The sequence below is a fragment of the Theropithecus gelada genome, chromosome 10, assembly GCF_003255815.1.
Source record: "Theropithecus gelada isolate Dixy chromosome 10, Tgel_1.0, whole genome shotgun sequence".
Taxonomy (NCBI): Eukaryota; Metazoa; Chordata; class Mammalia; order Primates; family Cercopithecidae; genus Theropithecus; species Theropithecus gelada.
This window is the reverse complement of record NC_037678.1, coordinates 75,065,780-75,088,178: the sequence shown is the minus strand read 5'-3', so window position 1 is coordinate 75,088,178 and position 22,399 is coordinate 75,065,780. Positions and strand designations below refer to the sequence as shown.

Sequence of the window (22,399 nt, the reverse complement as noted above, 5' to 3'; positions counted from 1 at the left end):
GGGAGACAGTAGCACCCCCTTCTGGTCAGTTCCCTATGCACAACTGAAAGCTTTCTCCCTTCTCTCTATAGCACCCGGAACCCCTACACTCCTCCCACTATTAGGGTCTCCACGCCATATCAGCAGGCTATGGCTTCCCCTTGAGCATAAATGTTTTATTGTCACCTCAGGGCTCTCAGGCAGGTGGGGCTGCTGCATGTCACAGTTGGAGGGAAGTGCCTGACATTTCACACTTTGGGAAACTGAGGCCCATGGGCGGTCAGAGAATGTCCTAAAGGCACACCGAGTCAATAGCAGAGCTGGGACCACCCCTCAGTGCTCCTTCTGGCCTCCTCATCCACCCTCCAGCTGCCCTTCCATGGCTGGGGTGGGGTGCAAGTGGGGTCCTTCATAAGCTGCCCTTGGGGCCTTCCCAGATGGGTGTTTTGTCTAGAAGGAAATGCTACCCTCATAGCCCCTCATAATTGCCTCCACCATAATAATGTTCCCACCTCCCCGTTAGAGATCTACTGCCCTTTCTACAATTCAGTCATATTTGGGTGGTCAGCACCACACCAGGACTGTGCTACCACACCTGTCCCTCTGGAGTCCACTTCCAGTCACTTTCTTACAGCACAAGGTTCCTCTGCCTGCCTCCCGGTTCAGGCTGGGTCCATCATTGAGTGAACTCCAGCCCTGCAGGTCCAGACCCTGCACAACCTTCCTCCTGCGGCTCCTCCTGCCATCCCACCCCCACCCCTACTCGGCTAAGTTCAGACCAGGACTCCATCTTCTGTTGCGTTCTTCCTTCGGGGTCACTTGCCACTTGCAGGGCTGCGCGCTCTGTCTTGCAGACCTCTTCTCAGTCACCCTTACCCGTTCAGTCCTTGGCGGGTTCCTTCAGCCTGGCAGTCGGCGAACCAGGGCCCAATCCCAAAGCCAGTCTCTGGGTGTGTCCCCACCCACCCTCCCATGACCTCATCTCCCCGGGGCCGGAGGGCGGGGAAAGAGGCGCACACAGCAGAACCATCTTTTCCCCCGCCCCACCCCGCTCCGCAGGCCCGGGGACCGAAAGAGGGCGGGGCCGAGCAGAGGGCGCTCGCACCGCGCCGGCGCGCCCTCAGTTGGAAAGAAAGTCGATGGACGCGCGCACGGAGCGATTGGTGCTGACGTCGACGGCGGTGACCTTAATTTCGGTGTCGCCAAACTGCATGGCGGCGCGGATCTCGCGGCGGCCGGGAGGAGCGCCGGCGGCGTCCTGGCCGCAGTCGGCGGGCTCAAGCTCGAGGCTGAGCGCGCCGCATTTGCGCACGCCGGGGTCGGTGATGAAGCGCGCATCCTCGGTCGCGCAGCAGTACAGGTTGATGAGCACGCGCCGCTGGCCCGGACGCGCCGGGCAGTAGCTGCGCCGCACCTCCTCGCCCAGGGCCACCGACTGCTCGGCGGCCACGAAGCGCTCGAAGACGTCGGTGCACCAGCTGCGGCCGTCGCGAACCAGCAGTTTCTCGGGCGGGTGGCGCCCAGGCACAAAGCGGTTGAGGACGCCCACGCCATAGGTGAGCGGCGAGCGGCGGACCCGCACCACGCCCGGCGCCTGGCCGAACAGCACCGCGCCTTTGAGGATGGTGAGGCCCACGTCGTGCGGGACCACGACACGCAGACCGCGGGCGCCCAGCGCCGCCTGCACCGCGTGCTGCAGCACCGCTGACTCGGCGAAGCCGCCCACCAGGAACAGCAGCTTCACACCCTGCACCTCCGGCCGCGCCAGCAGCGCCTCTGTGGTGCAGGACGGGGGACGCGGGTGAAGAGGGCGGAGAAGGCGGGGAAAGAGAGAAAGCCACTGAGGCCACCACTAGGCGGCCACCGGCGCCTCCCCTCCCTAGCTCGTATCCGCCTAGCAACTAGAGAGTAGCCATTTGAGCACTTTCTTTGAGAGCTCCCGCGAGTCCTCGAGGGCTTTGCCTCCCCAACACTCACGCTCCCCACTTCTCTCCCACCACGACGTGGAGAACAAGAGATAAGGATATGCATTTACACGTATTAAACACCTAGACGTTGTGTGCAAGACATTATGCTCACTGTAGATACTTCAGCTCATTTTATCCCTGTGATAACGTTTTGAGAACCCAATACTATCACCCCATTTTATAAATGGGGAAACTGAGGCACCAGAGGTTTTTTTTGCCTTGGCAAGACTACATATCAACCTCCTAGCTCTTAATCACCACTGCACTTCATCCTCCAGGTGTTCTAGATGATTCTAGGTCTCATCCCAGTGTATGGATGTGTGGAGAGTCCTAGGCACTGATTGCGGGGGGGGGGAATTATTCCGCATCTGTTTTATGTGGGGGCGGGTGGAGGACCGAGTTCAGGTGCTCACCTATGTGCTGGATGATCCCGCTGACTGTGGGCTGAAAGAGCTCATTCATGGCTTCACAAGACATTCGGAGCATCCCCTGTGAGGACCACTTCACGAAGTTCACGCTGTTAGTGGTGAAAGGGGCACAGACCTATCGGTCAGGGCCCAGCTGCTTGCCCCAGTTTGGGGTCCGTGGTTCTTATTCTCTACCTCTGCCACCAGGCAGAAGTGCCTGGGCATCGACTGCACGTGGTGTCTGGAGGACTGGACCTGCTGGATGTTAGCCCTTATCCCCACCCTACTGAGTCAGGATTTAGTTGCCAGCCTGCTCCAGGTTCCGGGTACGAGGTCCTGGGGGAGGCCCCCCCTTGCTTTGGTGCAGGGAAGCCAAGGAGCATGGGCCAGCAGGGCCCCGGGGTGCGGGTGTAGAGAAGGCTGGGAGGAGACCAGTCATTGCCGCCTCCCGGCCATGATTCTCTCTCTTGCCCCAGTTCGGGCTGCGGATTCCGTGGGTGGAGCCTGCTGGGCTGGGGCACTCACTCGCTGCTCCCCGCCGCCCCACCCCGACACCCTGCTGGCTTGGTGTATATGTGGGATGAATCAGGCAGATCCCCCACCGTTCCTTGGGGCCCGGGACCCTCCCGTGCACGGTCATTTCCGGGTCGGCAAACCCTGCCTGAGCCCGCGGGCCCGGGACCCACCTGCTCCTGCGCAGAGCGGTCTCCACGTTGTGGCCCCGCTGCTTGCGGTAGAAGTCAATGAAGGAGAAGGGCAGCGAGATGTTGAGCGCCCCTGCACGGTGCGGGCCAGCAGTGCGCTTGCGAGCCTCGAAGGCGATGGTCAGATCTACCCAGGCTGCTGGCCGTTGCCTTTTGAAGGTGGTGATGAAGTCCTCGCCGAAGATGCAGCATAGCAGCTGCTCGAAGGCCAGGTCCACGCCCACCGCGCCATAAGGGCCCCCTGGGGTAGAGCAGGGGGCGGAGGGGGCCTAAGCGCTCACCCGGCTGCCAGGGTGCGGTGGCGGGGCCGGGGCCCAGGCCACGCTGGGTACCGGGATGCCGCCTGGCTACTCACCAGATGCCTTGTAGAGCTCCTTGAGGGTGCCATGGGGCTGCTCCAGCTGGTGCACCGTCAGGTCCACGGTGCCTCCACCGCAGTCGGCCACCACGTAGCGGTCTCCTGCGGCGGCGAGCGTGGGCACACACTCGTGGGCGGCCTCGCACCCTCAGCCCTGCGCCCCCTCCAGCCTCGCCCAGCCTCCAGCCCTGACCCGGGTCCCAAGGCCTGTCTGCAGGGTTGGGGGAGGGACGTGAGGGGCTTCAGGTGCTTGAACCTCAGACCACCACATATGGGCGCAGGGTGTGGGGGAGAAATGGTTCCAGAGGCTCTGCAACTCCACCCGAGCGTCCGCGGAGAATCCCCTGGAGGAGTGGGAGTTAGGGGCGCCGCTGTGAGTGGGGTGGGGGTGCGGGTGACTGTGAGGGGACGGCCAGGTTAGGTACAGCGGATGGAGGAGGAAGAGACGGGCTTTGCAAACATGCCTTTCCCCCCATCAGTATATGGTGCCCGGTAGGGGCCAAGGATAACTCTCCATCCCCCTTTCCCCCTACCTGCTTGCATCTCTGCCCACAGTTCTCCTACACCCGACTCCACCAGGAACGTGCGGCTGTGGCGATACCTTCGCAGCTGCTCCCGAGCTGGGGGTCAGGAGACAGCAGGGAGTGAGATTAGAAGGAGGTGCTCCAGCTATGGCGTTCAACTCCCATCCTCCTGCCCAGGCCCTCCATGGGCACTGGGAGCAACCAGTGCTCCTGAAACTCCAACCTGCTCCTGACTGGGAGAGGGCAATCCTGAACCCCAAACTCCCACCCTGTATCCAACAGCTGGGGGGGGAAGTATTTATGGACACAGGGCTTTCCTTTAACCCAGGAGGTCTCAGGTCATGGCAAAATCAGGGTTAGAGGGTTTGGAGGAGTGGAGGCAGGTAGGTGTCCTTGGAGTCTCAGAGGGGACTCAGGACTTAGGGCTTCTCCCTGCCCTGGGTGATGGCATCTGGGAGGATGACCATAGCTGTCCTTGGCCTCGGTGCCTGGTCCTGGCAGCAGCAGCTTGGGGCTGATGTGTGTCAGGGAAGATGATGGGAGTGAAGGGGACAGCCGATGCAGTGGGTTGACTTCTTCCTTTGTCAGTACCCCAGCAATTTCCTCCTGGGGTAGGCTGTGTTTCCCCTGACCCTCAGACTCAGGGCTGGGCAGAGTCCTGCCCTCCTCAGACCTTGCTCCCCTAGGGCAAGGTGAAATCTCCACCCTGAGATTGGGTTCCCCCAGGTAGGACATGTCCCACCCTGAGACGAGGTTGCCCTTGGGCAGGGCTGTGCCTCCCTCCCTCAGATGGGCTCCACCAGGCATGTTTCTGCCTGCTCAAATTGGGCTTCTCCGGGGTGGGGACCCCCTCCCCTTCATACTGGACATGGCTGAGCTTCTGGCTTCAGTAACCCTCTGACCCTCCAAGGGTGGGTGGTGTCCCTGGGGGCAGCTCACCCTGACGGAAGCTGGAGTCGATGGAGCGGCGCTCACCCAGGCGCCCACCACCCGGGGCCCGGCCACTCAGATCCAGGAGCTGGTGCAGGCGCAGCTTGCGGCAGTATACTGAGGCAGCCTCAGGCTCCAGGGCGATGAGTAGCTGCTCTGCATTCTCTCGGGACACTAGTCCAGCCTGGGGATGGGTGGTGGGCAGGGTCAGGTGGCACCGTGGGCTGTCACACCTAAGATGGCACCGGGAGGTGGAGAATCGCGGGCCTGTGGGGGCTCCCACCTCCTCCTCCATCACACCCCACCCATGTTAGGCCTCTCAGGCCCCTCTGTGCTGCACAAATTTGGAGCTGCCTTATAGCCATGCTGTGACCAGGCTGGGGAGGGAATGGCCCTGGCCAAAGATGGGGAAGAAGTTGCCTAGCAGGAAAAGACTCTAGACAGAATGCAGACCTAGAACCCATGGGATGTGTCCCTTCAAACTTCCCAAGATAGCGGGGCTGCAGCAAGGTTCCCCTTCACAGGTTCAAGTGGCCAGCTGAGCGCTAGCTGGGGGTGTTGGCAGAGACTCTAGCACAATGTGGGGGGTGTGGTGGCTCAGAGGAGATGGTGGGGAGCCCTTTTAGCTCACTGAACCCTGTTTCTCCACCAGGCTGGTGTCAGACGGTAGCCATAGGCCACCCCATTCCCAGGAAAACTTTGTTCCCAGGGAATCTGATACAGCAGGAAGGAAGCTGAAATTCCAGGCAACAAGACAGGCCAGTTGGGTGGAGAAAAACACTTGAGATCTGGAGTTATTTCCTTCATCAGGGCAGGGGATCCCTGTGGGAAGTACGTCATGGTTTTGTAGGGTTCCCCAGATTCTGACCAGATAGGGAAGAGGGATAAGGGTGTGAATGGAGACTTTCTACCCAGGGCCAGGCTTTCCTGAGCAGCCAGGGAACAGCGTGAGAGGAAAGGGGGTGGGGAAATAGGCAAGGGGACGCTGGGGGAGCAGGTGTTTGTTCTGGCTGGGGACAGCCTTGCTTCTGTTCTGATCCTTGCACAGGTATGTTCACTGTGCTCAGAGTTAGCTCCTTCCAGTGAAAAGGGTAGCCATCTACAGACCTGGCCCTGGGTCATGCCTGGCCCATAGGTATGGGAGGATTGGGGACCCCTCCAGGGTGTCTACAGGCAGGCTTGATATCCCTTTTGGACAGCCTAGGGTCTGTTTCCAAGGCTCCAGGGTTAGGACCAAGCAATGAGTCTTGAGGCTACACCCTCTCTGTCTCCAATGGAGCCCCCCAACTCCTTGCTGTAGACCTTTGAGCATCTCAGTGGTAGGAAGACCTGTATGCACTGGCCAGAATCGCCTCCCTTTATACTTTCATAGTCCTATTTCCCCTGCTCAAGAACCAACAAAGGTGGGCGGTGGTGGGGGTGTCCCTGAAAATACTGATGCCAAGTGAAGTGAATGTTCTAGGTGCCCTGCCTGCCACTGTGAGTGTTGGCTGCTATTGGCTCACAGCTGCTACCTCCTCTGGATAACGGCCCTCAGCTGAATGGGAATGGCCTCACTTGGAGAGGTATCCCTCCCATTCCCCCAGAACCAGTGACAGACCGATACGGATGTGCAAGAGGCTGGCCCCAGCTCTGTGCTACAGTTCTCCCTCTGCAGCTCCCCATGGGATCTAGCTGAGGCTAAACTTGAGGCTAGACTCTAGCCAAGACCACATCCTTCATAGCTCCTTCTCCTGTCCCACCTCCCTCCCTTGCCTTTCTCCTGACAACCCTTCTTCAATAGACCTTAAGTATAAGACTCTCCATCTTGGGCTCTGCTTCTAGGACACCTGACTTCCCGCCTCCCTCCCTTGCCTTTCTCCTGAGAACCCTTCTTCAATAGACCTCACGTATAAGACTCTCCATCTTGGGCTCTGCTTCTAGGACACCTGACTTAAGGCACTGTCTACACTGGCCTGGGCTGTGCCTCTTGTCCCTCTGTCCCCTGTTCTGCAGGCCCACTCCCTCTCCTGGTGGGAGCAACCCTACAAACTCCCAGCAGGAGCAGGCTGAAGTTCTTTCCACAATGACTCTGTGGTCTCAAGGGTGGTGGGGTGCATGCAGGCATGGGGGCAGGCATGGGGGCAGGCCCGGGCCTTCCTGAGCAGTGTTCTCTGACCCGTCTGCACATCCTCACCAGGTAGGCAGCTTCCCGCATGAACTGCTTGGCTGGCTGTTTCCAGATGGCAGGCACCGTCAACACCCAGCGCACGGTGTCCTTCTCTGGCAGCGATGGGCTCTGCTCCCTCAGCTCCTGGTGCAGGAGCGGGCAGTCAGAGAAAAGGTGGCTTGGAGGGAGGGTGGTCTTCAGCCCTCCGAGGAGCTGGAGGTACTAATCAAACCACAGGAAGGACTTCCCAGCAGAGTTGGAAGAATCGGCCCCCCTCCCATCAGTATGGCTTGGTGCAGGCTCTACCAGACAAAAAGGGAGGAGGGTACTGGAGAAGATGACCTCTGACTTCCGGCGGTGGCTACCCATCCAATGTCGGCGACGGGATGGGGGAGCGGTTTCGGATGAGGGCACAAGAGGGGGTCCCTGCTACAGTCGGCAGAGGTGGGGCCGCAGCGCACCTGAAGGGCGTGCTCCCTGAAGAAGCGCAGGGCATGGGCGAACACCTCCAGGGCGGGCATCGTCTTTCCATTTACTGCCTCTAGCTGGGTCTTCAAGGTGAGATCCTGGCAGGGACACAGGGCGGCTCTGCAGGAGGCCTCAGCTCGGCACTCATTTCCTGACGACCTCGCTCTTAAAATCGCCCCGTTTCCTGGAGTTTCCCCACCTCTTTAACACCATCCCACTCTTGCCCCAATCTGACATTAGCTCTGTCCCAGCCCCTCTCCTTAGCCCCACCCCTCCTGCAACCCCAGCTTCACTCTTAGCCCCACCCACATTAGCCCCACCTCCACCTGTCTCATTTCTGAGCTCCGCCCACACTGGAGTCCGACGTCTCCCTTTAGCTCTGCCCCCTCTCAGCCACGACTCCATCGGGTCGGTCCTCAAGCGTTTAGGTTTTGCCCCACCCCCACCCCCCCCATTAGCCCTGCCCTTTTCAATGCTGGCCCCGCCTCCCTGTCTGGAGCCCTGTGACTCACCGTGGCGCTGTGGATCTTCATTTTGAACTTCTCGAAGTAGAGCCAGTCCCGCGCCTCTTCCGGGTCCAGGTCATGGTAGTAATCGCGAGCGGTGTAGCCAAAGCTGTGGAAGGCACCCTCCGGGGTCAGCAGCAGGCAGGTCGGGGTCTTCTGGTGGGCCACGCCCGGGTCTCCGCCCTCCCATTTCCTGCGGAGGCACAGGGCCGTCAGTGCAACCCTCCTTGGGTGGGAATCCAGGCAGAGGGAACAGCATGTGCAAAAACTTACAGATGTGAAAGAGCAGGGAGAACTAGCTATGGGTCGGTTGGATAGGCAGCAGGAGAAAATACAAGAATGCTAAGATGAGATCATGAAGAGCACAGAAGGCCATTCAGAATTCTGTCTTCGTGGATTTTAAGTAGCGAAGAGGTATGACTACATTTGCCTTTAGAAATAAAGGTCACTGGCTCGCATGGAGCAACAGAATGGAGGGAAGAGAGCATGGAGAAAGGAAACCAAGGAGGAGTATATTGCAGCCATCCAGGTGAGAGCAGGTCGGGTCTAGAGATGTTAGGGACACATCTAGAGATGTTAGGGGCTTGGTGTCTGGTGGGGAAAGAGGGCTTAGGAGGAGGCCGGGATGTCCCCAGTTATTTCCTGTGACTTTCACCGCCACAGGACAGAGACAGTGTTCCTGGATGTGTCCTTAGCCCCAGCATGGCCTCAGCTGTGTGTGTTGATGAGCAAGACATCTGGGATGTCCTACAGCTCCTAGAGGGTCGTAAGTGCCCGGAGCCTTTGCGGTTTTCTGTGATGCAGAAGGAAGGACAGTCCAATCTCACAAAGCTCAAGTCCCATGTATTTTGGAAGGAGTTACCTGTCTGTCTGTCTCTCCATTCAATCTTCCGTCCAGTCTCCAGGCCTGGAGAAGCCCCTCTTACCTCCCATCCCAGTGTGGGTTGAGAGCTTTGAGGTCTCCTATAGCTTTACCTACTGCCTGCCAACCCTCTAGGACACATTCGGAGAACTGGGGTCTTGAGGTCCCAAGGGGAGTGTTCACACAAAACCTACCAACATCTGAATGAATTTTTGAAACATGTCTTTCATAACAACTGTGTGACTTGTCAACTCAACCCTTAGAACCTTCATTTTCTTGTTTTTTATTTGAGATGTTGGACCTAGGAATCACCTCTAGGAATCTACCCCATAGAGACTACAGCACAAGTTTTCATAGAAGGATATTACTGCTGCATTTTTGTAATAGTGAAAAATGAGAGGAGGGAAAAAACCCCTAAAACGGTCAATAGGGGAATGGATAAATTATGACACATCTGTACTATGGAATACTAGGCAACCGTTCAAAGAAAGTGGTAGCTTTGTATGTACTGACATGAAATATCTACAAAATAATGTTGAAGCTTTAAAACAAAGCAAGCTGTCCGGGCGCGGTGGCTCAAGCCTGTAATCCCAGCACTTTGGGAGGCCGAGACGGGCGGATCACGAGGTCAGGAGATCGAGACCATCCTGGCTAACAAGGTGAAACCCCATCTCAACTAAAAAATACAAAAAATAACTAGCCGGGTGAGGTGGCGGGCGCCTGTAGTCCCAGCTACTCGGGAGGCTGAGGCAGGAGAATGGCGTAAACCCGGGAGGCGGAGCTTGCAGTGAGCTGAGATCCGGCCACTGCATCCCAGCCTGGGCGACAGAGCGAGACTCCTTCTCAAAAAAAAAAAAAAAAAAAAACAAAAAAAAAACAAAGCAAGCTGTATATCTCACTTTTACTTAAAAAACACATATATGTTTGTATATGTGTGTGTTTGTCTACAAGCTTAGAAAAATATCTGTGGGCTGGGCACGGTGGCTCACGCCTGTAATTCCAGCATTTTGGGATGCTAAAGTGGGAGGATCACTTGAGGCCAGGAATTAAAGACCAGCCCTGGCAACACAGTGAGACCCTGTCTCTCCAAAATTTTTTAAAAAATTAGCCAGGTGTGGTGGTACTGCCTGTAGTCCTAGCTACTCAGGAGGCTGAGGTGGGAGGATTGCTTGAGCCCAGGAGTTTGAGGCTGCAGTGAGCTATGATCATATCACTGCACTTGTGGTATGATCACTGCACATAGCTTGTGTGACAGAGCAAGACCCTGTCTCTCAAAAAAAAAAAAGAAAGAAAATAAAAAAGGCCGGGTGTGGTGGCTCATGTCTGTGAGGCACTCTGGGAGGCCAAGGCAGGCAGATCACCTGAGGTCAGGAATTTGAGACCAGCCTGGCCAACATAGTGAAACCCTATCTCTACTAAAAATAAAAAAAATAGCCAGGCATGGTGGCGCATGCCTGTAGTCCCAGCTACTTGGGAGGCTGAGGCAGGAGAATCACTTGAACCCAGGAGGTGGAGGTTGCAGTGAGCTGAGATCGCACCATTGCACTCCAGCTTGGGCAACAGAGTGAGACTCCATCTCAAAAAGAAAGGAAAAGAAAAAAGATTTGCATATTTTATTGTATGTTATATCTCAAAAAAATTCAAAATTAAAAACAAAGTCTTACTTTTCTTTCAGAGGGCTGGGAGCTGCTCCAGTTGAGACCAGGAACCCAGGCCTGGGGCCCATCCTCCAACCTTTTGCCCGAGTGGGGAGCCCCAGACTAGGGGTGGCAGGGCCTCTGAGGAGACCCCCATGTCTTGGTGACAGTACTTTTGGGACCAAGCTCATCCCTAGGTATGAGGAACTCCCCACCCACCCCACCTCACTCTCCCAGCCCAGCTACCCTCACCTCATCATGTGGATGGCCTCAGGGTCACTGGCAAAGCTGAAAGCATAGCCACTAGACGTGGTGCCAAAGTCAATGGCCACCACCACGGAGAAGGAGGCCTGCTGGGGGGCTCGGGCCTCGGGCTTCTGCAAGTGCAAGACCTAGAATTAGCAAGTAGCCAGCAGGGACACCCCCACCCCCCAACCCCCAACGCTTCCTCTGCATGGGGAAGACACTCCCTCCACTGACTGTGGTCCAGACCAGCCCTGGACCTGGCTCACCCCACCTGCCCACCTGCTCAGGCTCCTCTGCCCTCCCAGGCTCCAGGCTGAGCCTTGGACATGTCTCTCAGGTAGCCCCAGGCAGGGTTCGTCTCAAGCTCCTGCTTTCCTGCTTCCAGCCTCTGCCCACCCTCCCCCGGACTGCCTTAGCCCCACCCCCACCTCACATCATCTTCATAGGCAGCCACTAGTCTGGGCCCAGCTGGGAGCAATTTTGCTCCTCCAGGCAGTTTTACAGCACATGGACCAGTGCATGTATTTTACCCTCTTGCTCCTTGTGGCCACAGTGACACAAACCAGACTGATTCTATGGCAGACAGAAGAGAGCACGTGCATGTCTCCAGAGAATTGTGTGCCTTCTCCTGTGCCAGGGCTGGACTCCCTGAGAATAAGGGGGTCCCCACCAGGGCAAGGTCATCCACATGGGGTGACCCAGGGAGCTTGGGGGTGGGGAGGTGGTATCCTGGATACTTCAAGCTAGTAGTTTCCTTTTTATTTGAGACCGGGTCTCACTCTGTCACCCAGGCTGGAATGCAGTGGTGCGATCTTGGCTAACTACAATCTCTGCTTCCTGGGTTCAAGCGATTCTTCACCCTCAGCCTCCTGAGTAGCTGGGATTACAAGTGTGCACCACCACGTCCAGCTCATTTTTGTATTTTTTTTGTAAAGATGGGGTTTCATTACGTTGCCCAGGCTGTTCTTGAACTCCTGAGCTCAAAGCAATTTGCCCACCTCGGACTCCCAAAGTGTTGGGATTATAGGTGTGAGCCACCATGGCCAGCCCGAGCTAATAGTTTCCAGACTATTTTTTTTTTAGCAACATGTCTCCTCTCCTTCAGATATGACTTGGATTAAGGTGGACTGTGGTCAACAGGAGGCCCAGTGCTCTGGGAACCTAGAAAAGCCACATGCTCAGAGGAACACTTGCCTCAGCCAGGCCAGCTTCAATGGCTGTGGGTGCCTCCTGTGTTGGGGGGGTTGGGATTAGTTACATGGGGCTCACCTTCTCAGTAGAATTGTTACCTTTATAGTCCAGGGCCGCCCAAGGCCAATCCTTCTGGGGGGCACATGACTGGAGTGTATGGGGACAAGAGGCATGGTGGTATCCCCATCCCCTCCTCCTTCCTAGCCCAGGCCCTGTCATGACATTGCCAGGCACAATCCCATGCACACCACCCAGGCTACCCACCACCTGATCCCTGCTCCGCGCTTACTGGAGACTGCGAGGGTGTGAGGGGGGCAATGCCGCAGCTTTCCTGGGTCCTTGGGGAGCCGGGTGGGCTAGGCACTGGGGACCGCTCCGGACTGGAGCCTGCAGAGAAGAGAGGGCAGTTCATCCTGGCACAAGCAGGGTAGGGATGGCAGTGGACCCCAAGCTAGGCACCCAGAGGTTCTCCATCAGTCCTTGCTGGGCTAAGGCAAGGGGCTCTCTGCTAGGGAGGAGGACTGGGGGGTGTAGGAAAGACATGCATGACGTAGGGGCAGGAGCTGAGGGTCTGCTATCAGAAGCAACATTTCCCTAGCGGGTGACCCATGCTTTCTCTGGGGACTCACTGTCTCCCCACTAGGGCCCCTCAGAAACACAGTGCGGGAGGGGAGAGAGACAGAAAAGCATTGTGTGGCAGGGAGACCCAGTCCAGAGACGGAAGGGCAGGGGAGATAGGGCAGGTGAGCTCCTGGGAGGGAGTGGAGGAGAGAGAAGCCCTTTTCCTTCAAAAGGTGGGGCTACAGACCTAACTGGCTCGGAGGTGGGGTTGCTCCCCTCCACCCTAAAGTTGGGCCACGTGGTTCTAATCAGGACTTGAGGGAACTCCCCAGTTCCCATGCCCACAAGAGCCACAGACAGGCCCAACTGGCTGCTTGGGGAGGATCCAGGAGGGGCAGCATCTCCTCCCACACTCATAAAGACAGCCCAGTCCTGAACGGGGGGTGTCCACACCATTAGGAAGTCTGATTCCCACCCCCCACCCACACATATACACACACCCTGAGCCAGCATTTCAGGGCAGGAGGCCCCATCAAGACCCTCTTGCAGGCCTGGGACTGAGCTGGACCTTTGGTGGGAGGGAGTGGAGTAGCCCTGGAGGACAGCCCCAGGCCTGGCTCCAAGGATCAGGCGGCTCATGGGGCAGGAGGGCCTGCCTGACTGGACCCCCACAGGTGTGGGCCAGTAGCTGCCACCACCACACTGGGCATTGCTAAGGGGCATGTGAAGAGTACTGGGGGCAGCCTTGAGATCCATGGACAGGCCAGGGAGGCTGGCTAGGGAGGGAGAGTGAGACTGGTAGGAAGCTCCATGGACAAATCAGGCAGGCCCTGTTCTCCCTCAGCCACAGTCCTGCCATGTGCTGCCAGGCAGGTCTCCACTCTCCCTGGCCTTGGGGGTAACCTGGGAACATAGGTGAAGGGCCAGGCATGAGGGGTAGTCTGGGAAGCACCTGGACAGGGCCAGAGTCTGAGGTGCTGGAGGGGCAGGGACAAAGTGGCCACATTCCAAGGGCTGTCTCTCCTCAGGCAGCCAGGGCAGGCTCCGGCCCTGCCACCAGCTGCAGCCTGAGAGGCCAAGTTGCTGTGGCTCGAGCTTGGGAAGGGAGGCAGGAAGGAAGGGCCCAGCCCACCAGGTCTTTGTGAATGGACTTCCTGAGGAGTGTCCCTCTTGCCTCCGGCCTCCCACCCCTGCAGAGAACCAAGCCTGCTCCCAGACCAGGCTATGGGCAGATGCACATGCACACGCAGAAGTCTCTGCATGCATGCCCACCTGCAGACTATACTCCCGTACACAGATCCTGTGCACAGAGACCTGCCCACAGAGACACACACTCACTGATGCACTCACACGGGGTCCTGTGCACACAGCCTGAACAAAGCACATGGACATGCAAACACTCCTGTGCACACAGACCCTCCATGCACACACAGAATTATCTGCATGTGTGCCCACTTGCAGACTATAGTCCTGTACACAGGTTCTGTGCACAGAGACCTACCCGCAGAGACACACACTCACTGACGCACTCACACAGGGTCCTGTGGATGGAGCCTGAACAAAACACACGCACATGTATACACTCCTGTGTGCACAGACCCTCCTGGCACACACACATGCACTCAGCCCACACTCATATATACATGGAGGTCCTGTGAATAGACAAGTCCTGTGTGCACACATATTCACACATACTAACATACACAAACCTCTACACACAGACCCTCCCTGCACACACGGGAGGGTCCAGTAAGCACAGACCTGCCCTGCACACATGCACACACACACTCACTCACAGAAGGGCTGTTGGGAAGCTCTGCGGGAGAGGTACATTGGACAACCTGTAGGTGGGTCTCAGTGCCTGCTGGGGTGAATGGGTGGTGGGGCAGGGCAGAGTGGTGGGGGTTCTTACCAATGTACAGCCCCTGCAGGCCCATCTCCGGGACAGTCAACATCCTTGCAGGCCCTGTAGCTGTCAACAGGAACAGACAAGCAGAGTGGGATTTATTTGTCCCTTTGTTCCCTCACTGAATGCTTATTTATTTTATTTGTTTACTTTTGGCTGGAGTCCTTTGAAGCAAATCCCAGCCATCATGTTGTTTCACCTATGAACTCTTTAATACATCTCTCCAACAGATAAAGACGTTTTCAACATCATCGAAACACCATTCTCATGTCCAATGAAATTAACAGTAATTCCTTAAATCTCATCTAAAGTCCCACAGTTCCCAGCTTGTCTCAAAAAATGGCTTTACTTTCTTGGAATCAGGATCCTCCTAAATGTTTTCTGGTGCCTGCTCTGTGCCAGGTGCTAGGAGATATCAGTGACCCAGAGAGACACTGTCCCTGCCCTAGAAACCAACAGTCTGATGGAGAAGATAATTAGGCAAGTGATTTTGAAATGACAAGGGTTGCTGGGTGCTGGGAAGGTCAAAGCTGGGTAATGTGGGATGGGAAGGTAACATGGTAAGTCTGGACGGAGGGCTGGGCTGGGCTCTCACCCTGCAGGCAGGGCCTGTGCACCCTATTTCAGATTTGGTTTTATATGAACGGCAACAGCAAATCTTGAAAGGTTTGAGGTGGCAGGCTGGGGTGGGGGCATGACTCAATTAATCTTTTCTTTTCTCTGAGACAGAGTCTCACTCTGTTGCCCAGGCTGGAATGCAGTGGCGCGATCTTGACTCACTGCAACCTCTGTCTCCTAGGTTCAAGCCATTCTCCTACCTCAGTCTCCTCCATAGTTGGGATTACAGCTGTATGCCATGCCCAGCTAATTTTTGTATTTTTAATAGAGACGGGGTTTCACCATGTTGGCCAGGCTGGTCTTGAACTCCTGACCTCAAGTGATCTGCCCACCTCGGCCTCCCAAAGTGCTGGGATTACAGTCGTGAGCCACCATACCTGGCCTTCTTTTTTTGTTTGTTTGTTTTGAGATAGGATGTCACTCTGTCACGAGGAGAACCTACACTTAAAGGCCAAACAGAGGAACGTGGACTGGCCAAGGAGATTGAGATGCCCCATGGTCTCATGAAGATTGTACCAAGAGATGGGTAAAGCTAGATCCCTGTAAGAGGTCCTCAGATGAGACTGGAAACACCTGTTTTAGTGGCCCAAGGCAGGTAAGCTCAGGTGAGGAGTGAGCAAGAGGTCACATGAGCTAGAACTTCTTTTCTTAAGATGGGGTCTTGTTCTGTTGCCCAGGCTGGAGTGTAGTGATGTAATCATATTGAGCTAGAATTTCTGAGAAGCTTGGCTGAGATCAGGAATGCATGTGAGGGCAGTAGTTGGAGGGTGTTAAAGCTGAAGGGAGGTGAGGAAGCATATTTATTTTCTAAGATGGGAGGGGCTCAATCCTGTCTATGAAGTTCTGGGGCCAGGCTATAGGCAGGATATTCCAAACCATCAACAGCTTTGTTACTCAAAGTGTGGGCTAAGGACCAGCAGCATTGGTATCACCTGGGAGCTTGTTAGAAATGCAGAACCTCAGGCCTCATCCTAGACCTGCCGAATCAGAACCTGTATTTTATTTTTATTTATTTATTTATTTTTGAGGCAGAGTCTCACTCTATCCCCCAGGCTGGAGTGCAGTGGCGTAATCTCAGTTCTCAACTCACTGCAATCTCCACCTCCCAGGTTCAAGCGATTATTCTGCCTCAGCCTCCCAAGTAGCTGGGGCTACAGGCACGCACCACCATGCCCCGCTAAGTTTTGTATTTTTAGTAGAGTCGGGGTTTCACCATATTGGCCAGGCTGGTCTCGAACTCCTGGCCTCAGGTGATCCGCCTGTTTCAGTCTCCCAAAGTGCTGGGATTACAGGCGTAAGCCACCGTGCCTGGCCTATTTTAACAAGATTCCCAGGTGATTCAGGTGCACGTTGAAGTTTGAGAAGTGTTGCTCAACAGTGTCTCTCAGCCAGTCTGCAGACCACTGACACTATGTTCTCATTGGTGAGCCTGGCTGCTCCCCTAAACAAAGGGGGAGGCTACACAGGGCCAATCCATTCCCTCTCTGTCACCAGCGGCCTGATCAGAAAGTTTTGCTATAGAACACAGGCAGACACAGAGCTGGCTCTGGCATGCCCATACACACATGCACACACCCTTGCTCACACAGTTCACACAAACCAGCCCCACCGTGGACAGACACCTGGACTCCCGCACACTCTTGTATGTCCAGGATTCTCCTGCATGGCCAGCACCATGGAGATTTCCAGACACTCTTGCTGTCCTCTGTACCATTGGAGGTACACAGTTGGATGCTCAGGAATCAGAATCAGAAAAAGGATGGGGGCTGGTTGTGGGCACGCATATAGCAGCTGGCTGTTGTGGAGAAAAGGGAAAGCACAGAGAGGGGAGGGGAGGGGTCTTAGGAGCCCGGGGCAGGAGCCCAGCTTAGGGTGATGGAGTGGGATGCTGAGCTGGGTCCCGCCAGCTCATGTGAGCTGATTATTTCTATCTCTTCCCAGTTCTGCATTCAATGATATCACATTGGTAGCTTGAAATCAGTCATGGCTGGGAGTATTTACACCACAGAAATTGGCAAGCACTACAAATCAGGATTTTATCCCTCTACCAGAGCTGATTGGAAACCATTAACCAGCATACTACTGGATCAAGGCCTCCAGGGAGGAGCTGGCAGTCCTATTTGTATGTTGTTCTGATTCTTCAGCAAACACTTATCGAGATTCTTCATGCCAGGCTCTGTGCTTAGCACTGGGGAACCACTTTGCTGAATGAATGAATGGATTTTCTGGACTAAGGCTATTGTACCTGGAGGAGAAACAACCTAGAACCACCAGAAAAAAAAGACTCTGGGCCGGGCGCCATGGCTCACTCCTGTAATCCCAGCACTTTGAGAGGCTGAGGCAGGTGAATCACCTGAGGTCAGGAGTTCGAGACCAGCTTGACCAACATGGTGAAACCTCGTCTCTATTAAAAATACAAAAATTAGCCAGGCATAGTGGGAGATGTCTGTAATTCCAGCTACTCAGGAGGCTGAGGCAGGAGAATCGCTTGAACTCGGGAGGCAGAGGTTGCAGCGAGCCAAGATCACGCCATTGCACTCCAGCCTGGGCGACAAGAGCAAGACTCCATCTCAAGAAAAAAAAAACAAACAAAAAAACTCTGAGTCCTCCTTCTATGCTAGATTCCACATCCAAACCATGGGCCTATACTTTTCCCAGCTATCGGAAGCTTGTCCAGTTATCTACTGTCTCTCATACGATATGCTGAGTGCCCCTATGCTGGGGTTTCAGGGATGGCAAGAGCCTATTAGGGCACGTGGCATGAGTGCATCATGCCACATCTCTGTGCCTCAGCGCCCTTTCCGGTAGAATGGGTGACACAGAGGGCTTATGTTAACAAGTCCAGATATGCAAGGTGTTGATAAAAGCAGGGAGTTGGGCAGGTTTGAGCAGTGTTCTTTCCCTTGGTGATGCGGATTCTGAATTTTCTTGTTAGAGATTTTGGTCTCACTGAGAATCGCATTCTAGTCATCACGAGTTCTTTAAGGAAGGAGGTAGGAACTAAATCAATTTGTGTTAAAGGCTGCGTGTGGTGGCTCATGCCTGTAATTCTAGCACTTTGGGAGGTCAAAATGGGTGGATTGCTTGAGCTCAGGAGTTCGAGACCAGCCTGGGCAACATAGCAAAACCCCATCTCTGCAAAAGATACAAATATTAGCCAGGTGTAGTGGTGCATGCCTAGAGTCCCAGCCACTTTGGACACTGAGGTGGGAGAATTGCTTGAGCCTGGAAGGTTGAGGCTGCAGTGAGCCATGCTCACACCACTGCATTCCAGCCTGGGTGACAGAGTGAGACCCTATCTCAAAAAAATAAAATAAAAATGTGTTAAAGAAGGAGGATCCCACGGATTCCCCGAGAGGTGGAGGTAAGCCAAGAGGTGGCTGACTGCCAAGCAAGCACACACACCCAGGAACACTTAAGGAGAATGCTGACCACAGAACATGGGACAAGCCCAGCTCCCAAAAGCTAGGTCTGGGCAGAGTCCATAGCTGAAAATGAGGGGAGGCTGACCTCCGCTTCAGAGGCCTACCTAATTTCAGACTGGTGGTGCCTATGGGTTTGAGAGTAATTGAGTGGGACAGTTTGATTTACACAGAAAGGAACTCCATTTCCTGGCTACAAGCACATGCCAAATTCTGGCCCCAGCCTGATCCCTAACCCTGCCCATGGACTGACCTCTAACTCCTGGCTTCATATTGACCTCTAGTCATCAGCTTCTCCCTGACCCCTGGCCCTGACTTCTACCCAATAGGCAGGGCCTATTAGTCACTGGGGACCAGGATAGGGTGTGGCCCAGCAGGAACTCACAACCAGAGACTCCCATCCCAGAGTGGCCCCGGTCTTACAATAGCCTAGGATGAACCCTGCCCCCCTCCCCCGGCCCACTCCTGCTCTTTTTTTTGAGACAGGGTCTTGCTCTATTGCCTAGACTGGAGTGCAGTGGCACAATCACAGCTCACTGCAGCCTCGACTACCTGGCCTCAAGCGATCCTCCCACTTCATCCTCCCAAAGTGCTGGGATTACAGGTGTGAGCCACCTTGCAGGGGCCGGACCCTTTGCCTGATAGAGAATCCTTGGAGGATCTCTTCCTGGGTGGGGTGTTTCAGCTGGGCACTCATGTCCCCAGGAGCACTATGGGAATGCAGTGTTCTGGGTTTCAGGGCTCCACATGATGCCTGTGTAGACAAAGAGCCCACCCAAGTCCTTATAGCTCCCCTCCTGGCTAGGACCCTGCCTCTTCCGCCTGCTGTTCTCTGCTCAGCACCCAGCCAGCCCTGTAATGGAACAGGACTCCCTCAGCGGGCTAAGTGAGGCCACAGGCGTTTCTTCCAAGCCACAGACTGGGCCAACCAGGGCCCAAAGCACAGATCAGAAACGGCACCCAAAGGGCTGCCCCACTCTGTTCTGGAGGGGAGCCCTTAAGAAGAAGGGACCATGGGTGGCTGAGTGAGGTGGCTGCCCCATCCTGCGCTGGGGCAGGGAGTGACAGAAATGGCCTCCCATGGCCCCTCCCTGTCCTCATCTTTGCTTTCCATACATCCTGCCGCACCCCCTTGGGTCCTCATCATGGGAGCAGCCAGTTCACAAACAACAGAGCCCCTCCCATGCTCTGCCCACAGCCCCCCATTACCCCTCTCTCCTGGGATTCCTGCGCTGCGTCTGCTCTCCGGAGAGTCCCTTTCGTGCTCACTCCCTTCCAGTCTCTCTCATCAACACACGCTAGCCTCACAGACAGGCTCCACTGCCCCAGCGGGAACCTGGACCCACCCCACCTGGACCTCAAGCTGGCCCGGAAGACCAGGTCCCGGCCTCAGACCCTGGCACCTGGGTCACTCGGTACTCTGCTGCACTTCGGGACCACAGGGCCTGAGACCCCTGAGGCACCCCCAACACACACACATACCCTCAACCCCCAAGTTTCCACCTCAGGCCTAGGCACCGGGTCCCCCAAATTGGTTCCCTGGAGCGGGCCCCAGTCCACACCAGTCCTGCCAGCCTATAAGACACAGGAGTTTCTTCAGCCTCAGCCTCTGAGCAGCTGTGCAAGGGACAGGGGAGGTGGTCCCCCGAAGCCCAGGTGGGAGCCCAAGGTCGCAGTCCCAAGTGCCTTCCCGAACCCGCAGCCTCGCTGAAGAGAGGGGTTTGCAGATCTGCCCCCACCAGACGCGTGGAGTCTGGAGGTTTTTGGTGGGGTCTCAGCCGACAGCCCAGGACGGCAAACCTCCGCGCCTTTCTCCACTCGGGGCGCCCAGCAGCCCCCGCCCCAGAACTCACCTCCGCCCTCCCTACAGTTCGAGCCCCGTCCAGCCGCTGCGATCCCGGGCCCGCAGCCCGTTAGCCCTGCCTGCTGTGGCGGCCGCAGCCCTCGACGTGCGCCCGGCCCTGCGGCCTCCCGCCTCCTCTCGCCGCCCACCCCGCCCGCCCGCCCGCCGCCCCCTCCCCCAGGCCGGATGGCCGCGCCGCCTGCGCCGCCGGGTCGGCCCGCGCTCCCGGCCCAGATGTGCGAGGCCGGGGCGGGGCCTGCCTGCGCGGGCCTCCGCCGAGGGGCCCAGCCTGGTCCCGCGTCCAGGGCCCCTCCCTGAGCCCCTCCTGCGCCTTCCCCGCTCCGCGAGCAGCCCGGGGGTGGGAGAAGGGAGAGGGGGCGGCGGAGGGAGGGGAAGAGGAATTCCAGACCCTCGTCGGCCTCCTGCGGTCCAGCTGCGAAGGGGCTCCCCTGCCCCGCCCCCACAGGCCCACCTTGGGGCTCAGCCTCGGCCCCTTCCGCGAGGGTCCAACAGCTGAGGGGGAAGGGACCGCCCTAGACCCTTCCACTTCCCTGCCCCAGACTCCTCCAGTCCCTTGACCCAGACCTGTCCAGTCCCTTGACCCAGAACCCTCTCTCCTCCCACCCCTGCTGCCCCTTCAGTTTCCCTAGCCTGGTCCCCAGTGGCCAGAAAAGAGGCAGAATCGCGGATGAGGGCAGGCCCTCAGGTCCCCAGGCTGGGCCTAGCTCTGTCCTTGCTCGAGTTCAGACCACCGAGGCGAGGAGTCTCACAGACTGAGGCCCCATGCCTGGTAAGGGGACCACTCTGCAGCAAGGGGCGCCCAGCCTCTCTTACGAGTCTCACAGCATTTTTTCTTGTCATAACCGGGACCCTATTGGGGATGCTGGGACTTGGCCTCCAAATAGGGGGTTTGTGGGGTGAAGATCTCTTTCTGGGCAGGGAACCGTGGCTCATGCCTGTAATCCAGCGCTTTCAGAGTCTGAGGCAGGAGGATGGCTTGAAGCCAGGAGTTGGAGACCAGCCTGGGCAACAAAGGGAGACCCTGTCTCTAAAAAAATTTAAAAATTAGCCAGGTGTAGTAGCTCACGTCTGTAGTAGCTCACGTCAGTACTCAGGAAGCTGGGGTGGAGGATTGCTTGAGCCCAGGAGGTTTTTTATTTTTAATTTTTATTTTTTTTGAGATGGAGTCTCGCTCTGTCACCCACGCTGGAGTGCAGTGGCATGATCTCGGCTCACTGCAACCTCCACCTCCCAGGTTCAAGCAATTCTCCTGCCTCAGCCTCCCAAGCAGCTGGGATTACAGGCGCCCACCACCGTGCCCAGCTAATTTTGTGTATTTTTAGTAGAGACAGGGTTTCACCATGTTGGCCAAGCTGGTCTCGAACTCCTGATCTCAGGTGATCCACCCGCCTTGGCCTCCCAAAGTGCTAGGATTACAGGCGTGAGCCACCGCATCCGGCCTAGCCCAGGAGTTTGAGGCTGCAGTGAGTGTGATCACACCACTGCACTCCAGCTAGGGTGACAGAGACCCTGTCACAAATAAATGAATGAACGGATGAATGAATGAATGACTTTCTGCTAGGTCCTTCCTGGAGCTTTCAAAGACAGCTGACTGGTTCTGCCTGCTCCCCTTCCCCTCTGCCCCATGTGCCCCCACAGAAGTTCCAGATGCTTTTGAGTCCACCTCCCTTTGTGCCGGGGAAGGCTGCCTGTCAGACAAGGGCCCCGCAGCCCCATCAAACAAGGCACAGTTCTTGGGACATCCCGTTCTTCCACTCCAAACCTTTGCAGGGGCTATTTTCCCTCCCTGGAATGCTCTCCTTCCTCCTCTCTGCCCAGCCAAAATGCTCCCCAGCTACAGTGTCACCTCCCTAGGCTTGCTGCCTTTCTTCTCAGGGCCACTGCCCCAGAGGGTCTCCTTAATGAGGTCAGGCACGTGGGGTGCGCTGCACCAACAATTCTGGATACCAAGCCAGCATGGCATCCAATCAGCAGTCTCCACAGGCTGCCTCCCAGTGTGCTTCTATGTGTGTCCATCTGTGCATCTTTTGATGTGTTTGTGTCTGTGCTTAAGTGTGTCTTTGTATATGTAAGACTGTGCTTGTACATCTGTGTTCATGT

General features: G+C 56.4%; 1 protein-coding gene across 3 annotated transcripts; it reads right to left on the bottom strand.

Annotated features, from left to right (window-relative positions):
• Positions 1-134: 134 nt before the first annotated feature.
• On the bottom strand, positions 135-20,413 carry HSPA12B (heat shock protein family A (Hsp70) member 12B). 3 transcript variants are annotated; one of them, XM_025400584.1, is made up of 13 exons: positions 20,289-20,407; positions 14,402-14,461; positions 12,218-12,315; positions 10,744-10,868; positions 7,999-8,185; positions 7,480-7,584; positions 7,046-7,162; positions 4,879-5,053; positions 3,949-4,035; positions 3,413-3,517; positions 3,040-3,298; positions 2,360-2,463; positions 135-1,755 (listed from the first exon to the last, which is right to left on the bottom strand). In XM_025400584.1, exons 2-13 carry the CDS (start codon positions 14,442-14,444, stop codon positions 1,100-1,102), a joined length of 2,061 nt encoding a protein of 686 aa, XP_025256369.1. In that variant the 5' UTR covers positions 14,445-14,461; positions 20,289-20,407; the 3' UTR covers positions 135-1,099. The 3 variants fall into 3 exon arrangements, with proteins under 3 accessions (XP_025256369.1, XP_025256370.1, XP_025256371.1); XM_025400585.1 differs by having other exon boundaries at positions 7,046-7,159; XM_025400586.1 differs by lacking the exon at positions 12,218-12,315 and having other exon boundaries at positions 20,289-20,413.
• Between the last annotated feature and the right edge of the window lie 1,986 nt (positions 20,414-22,399).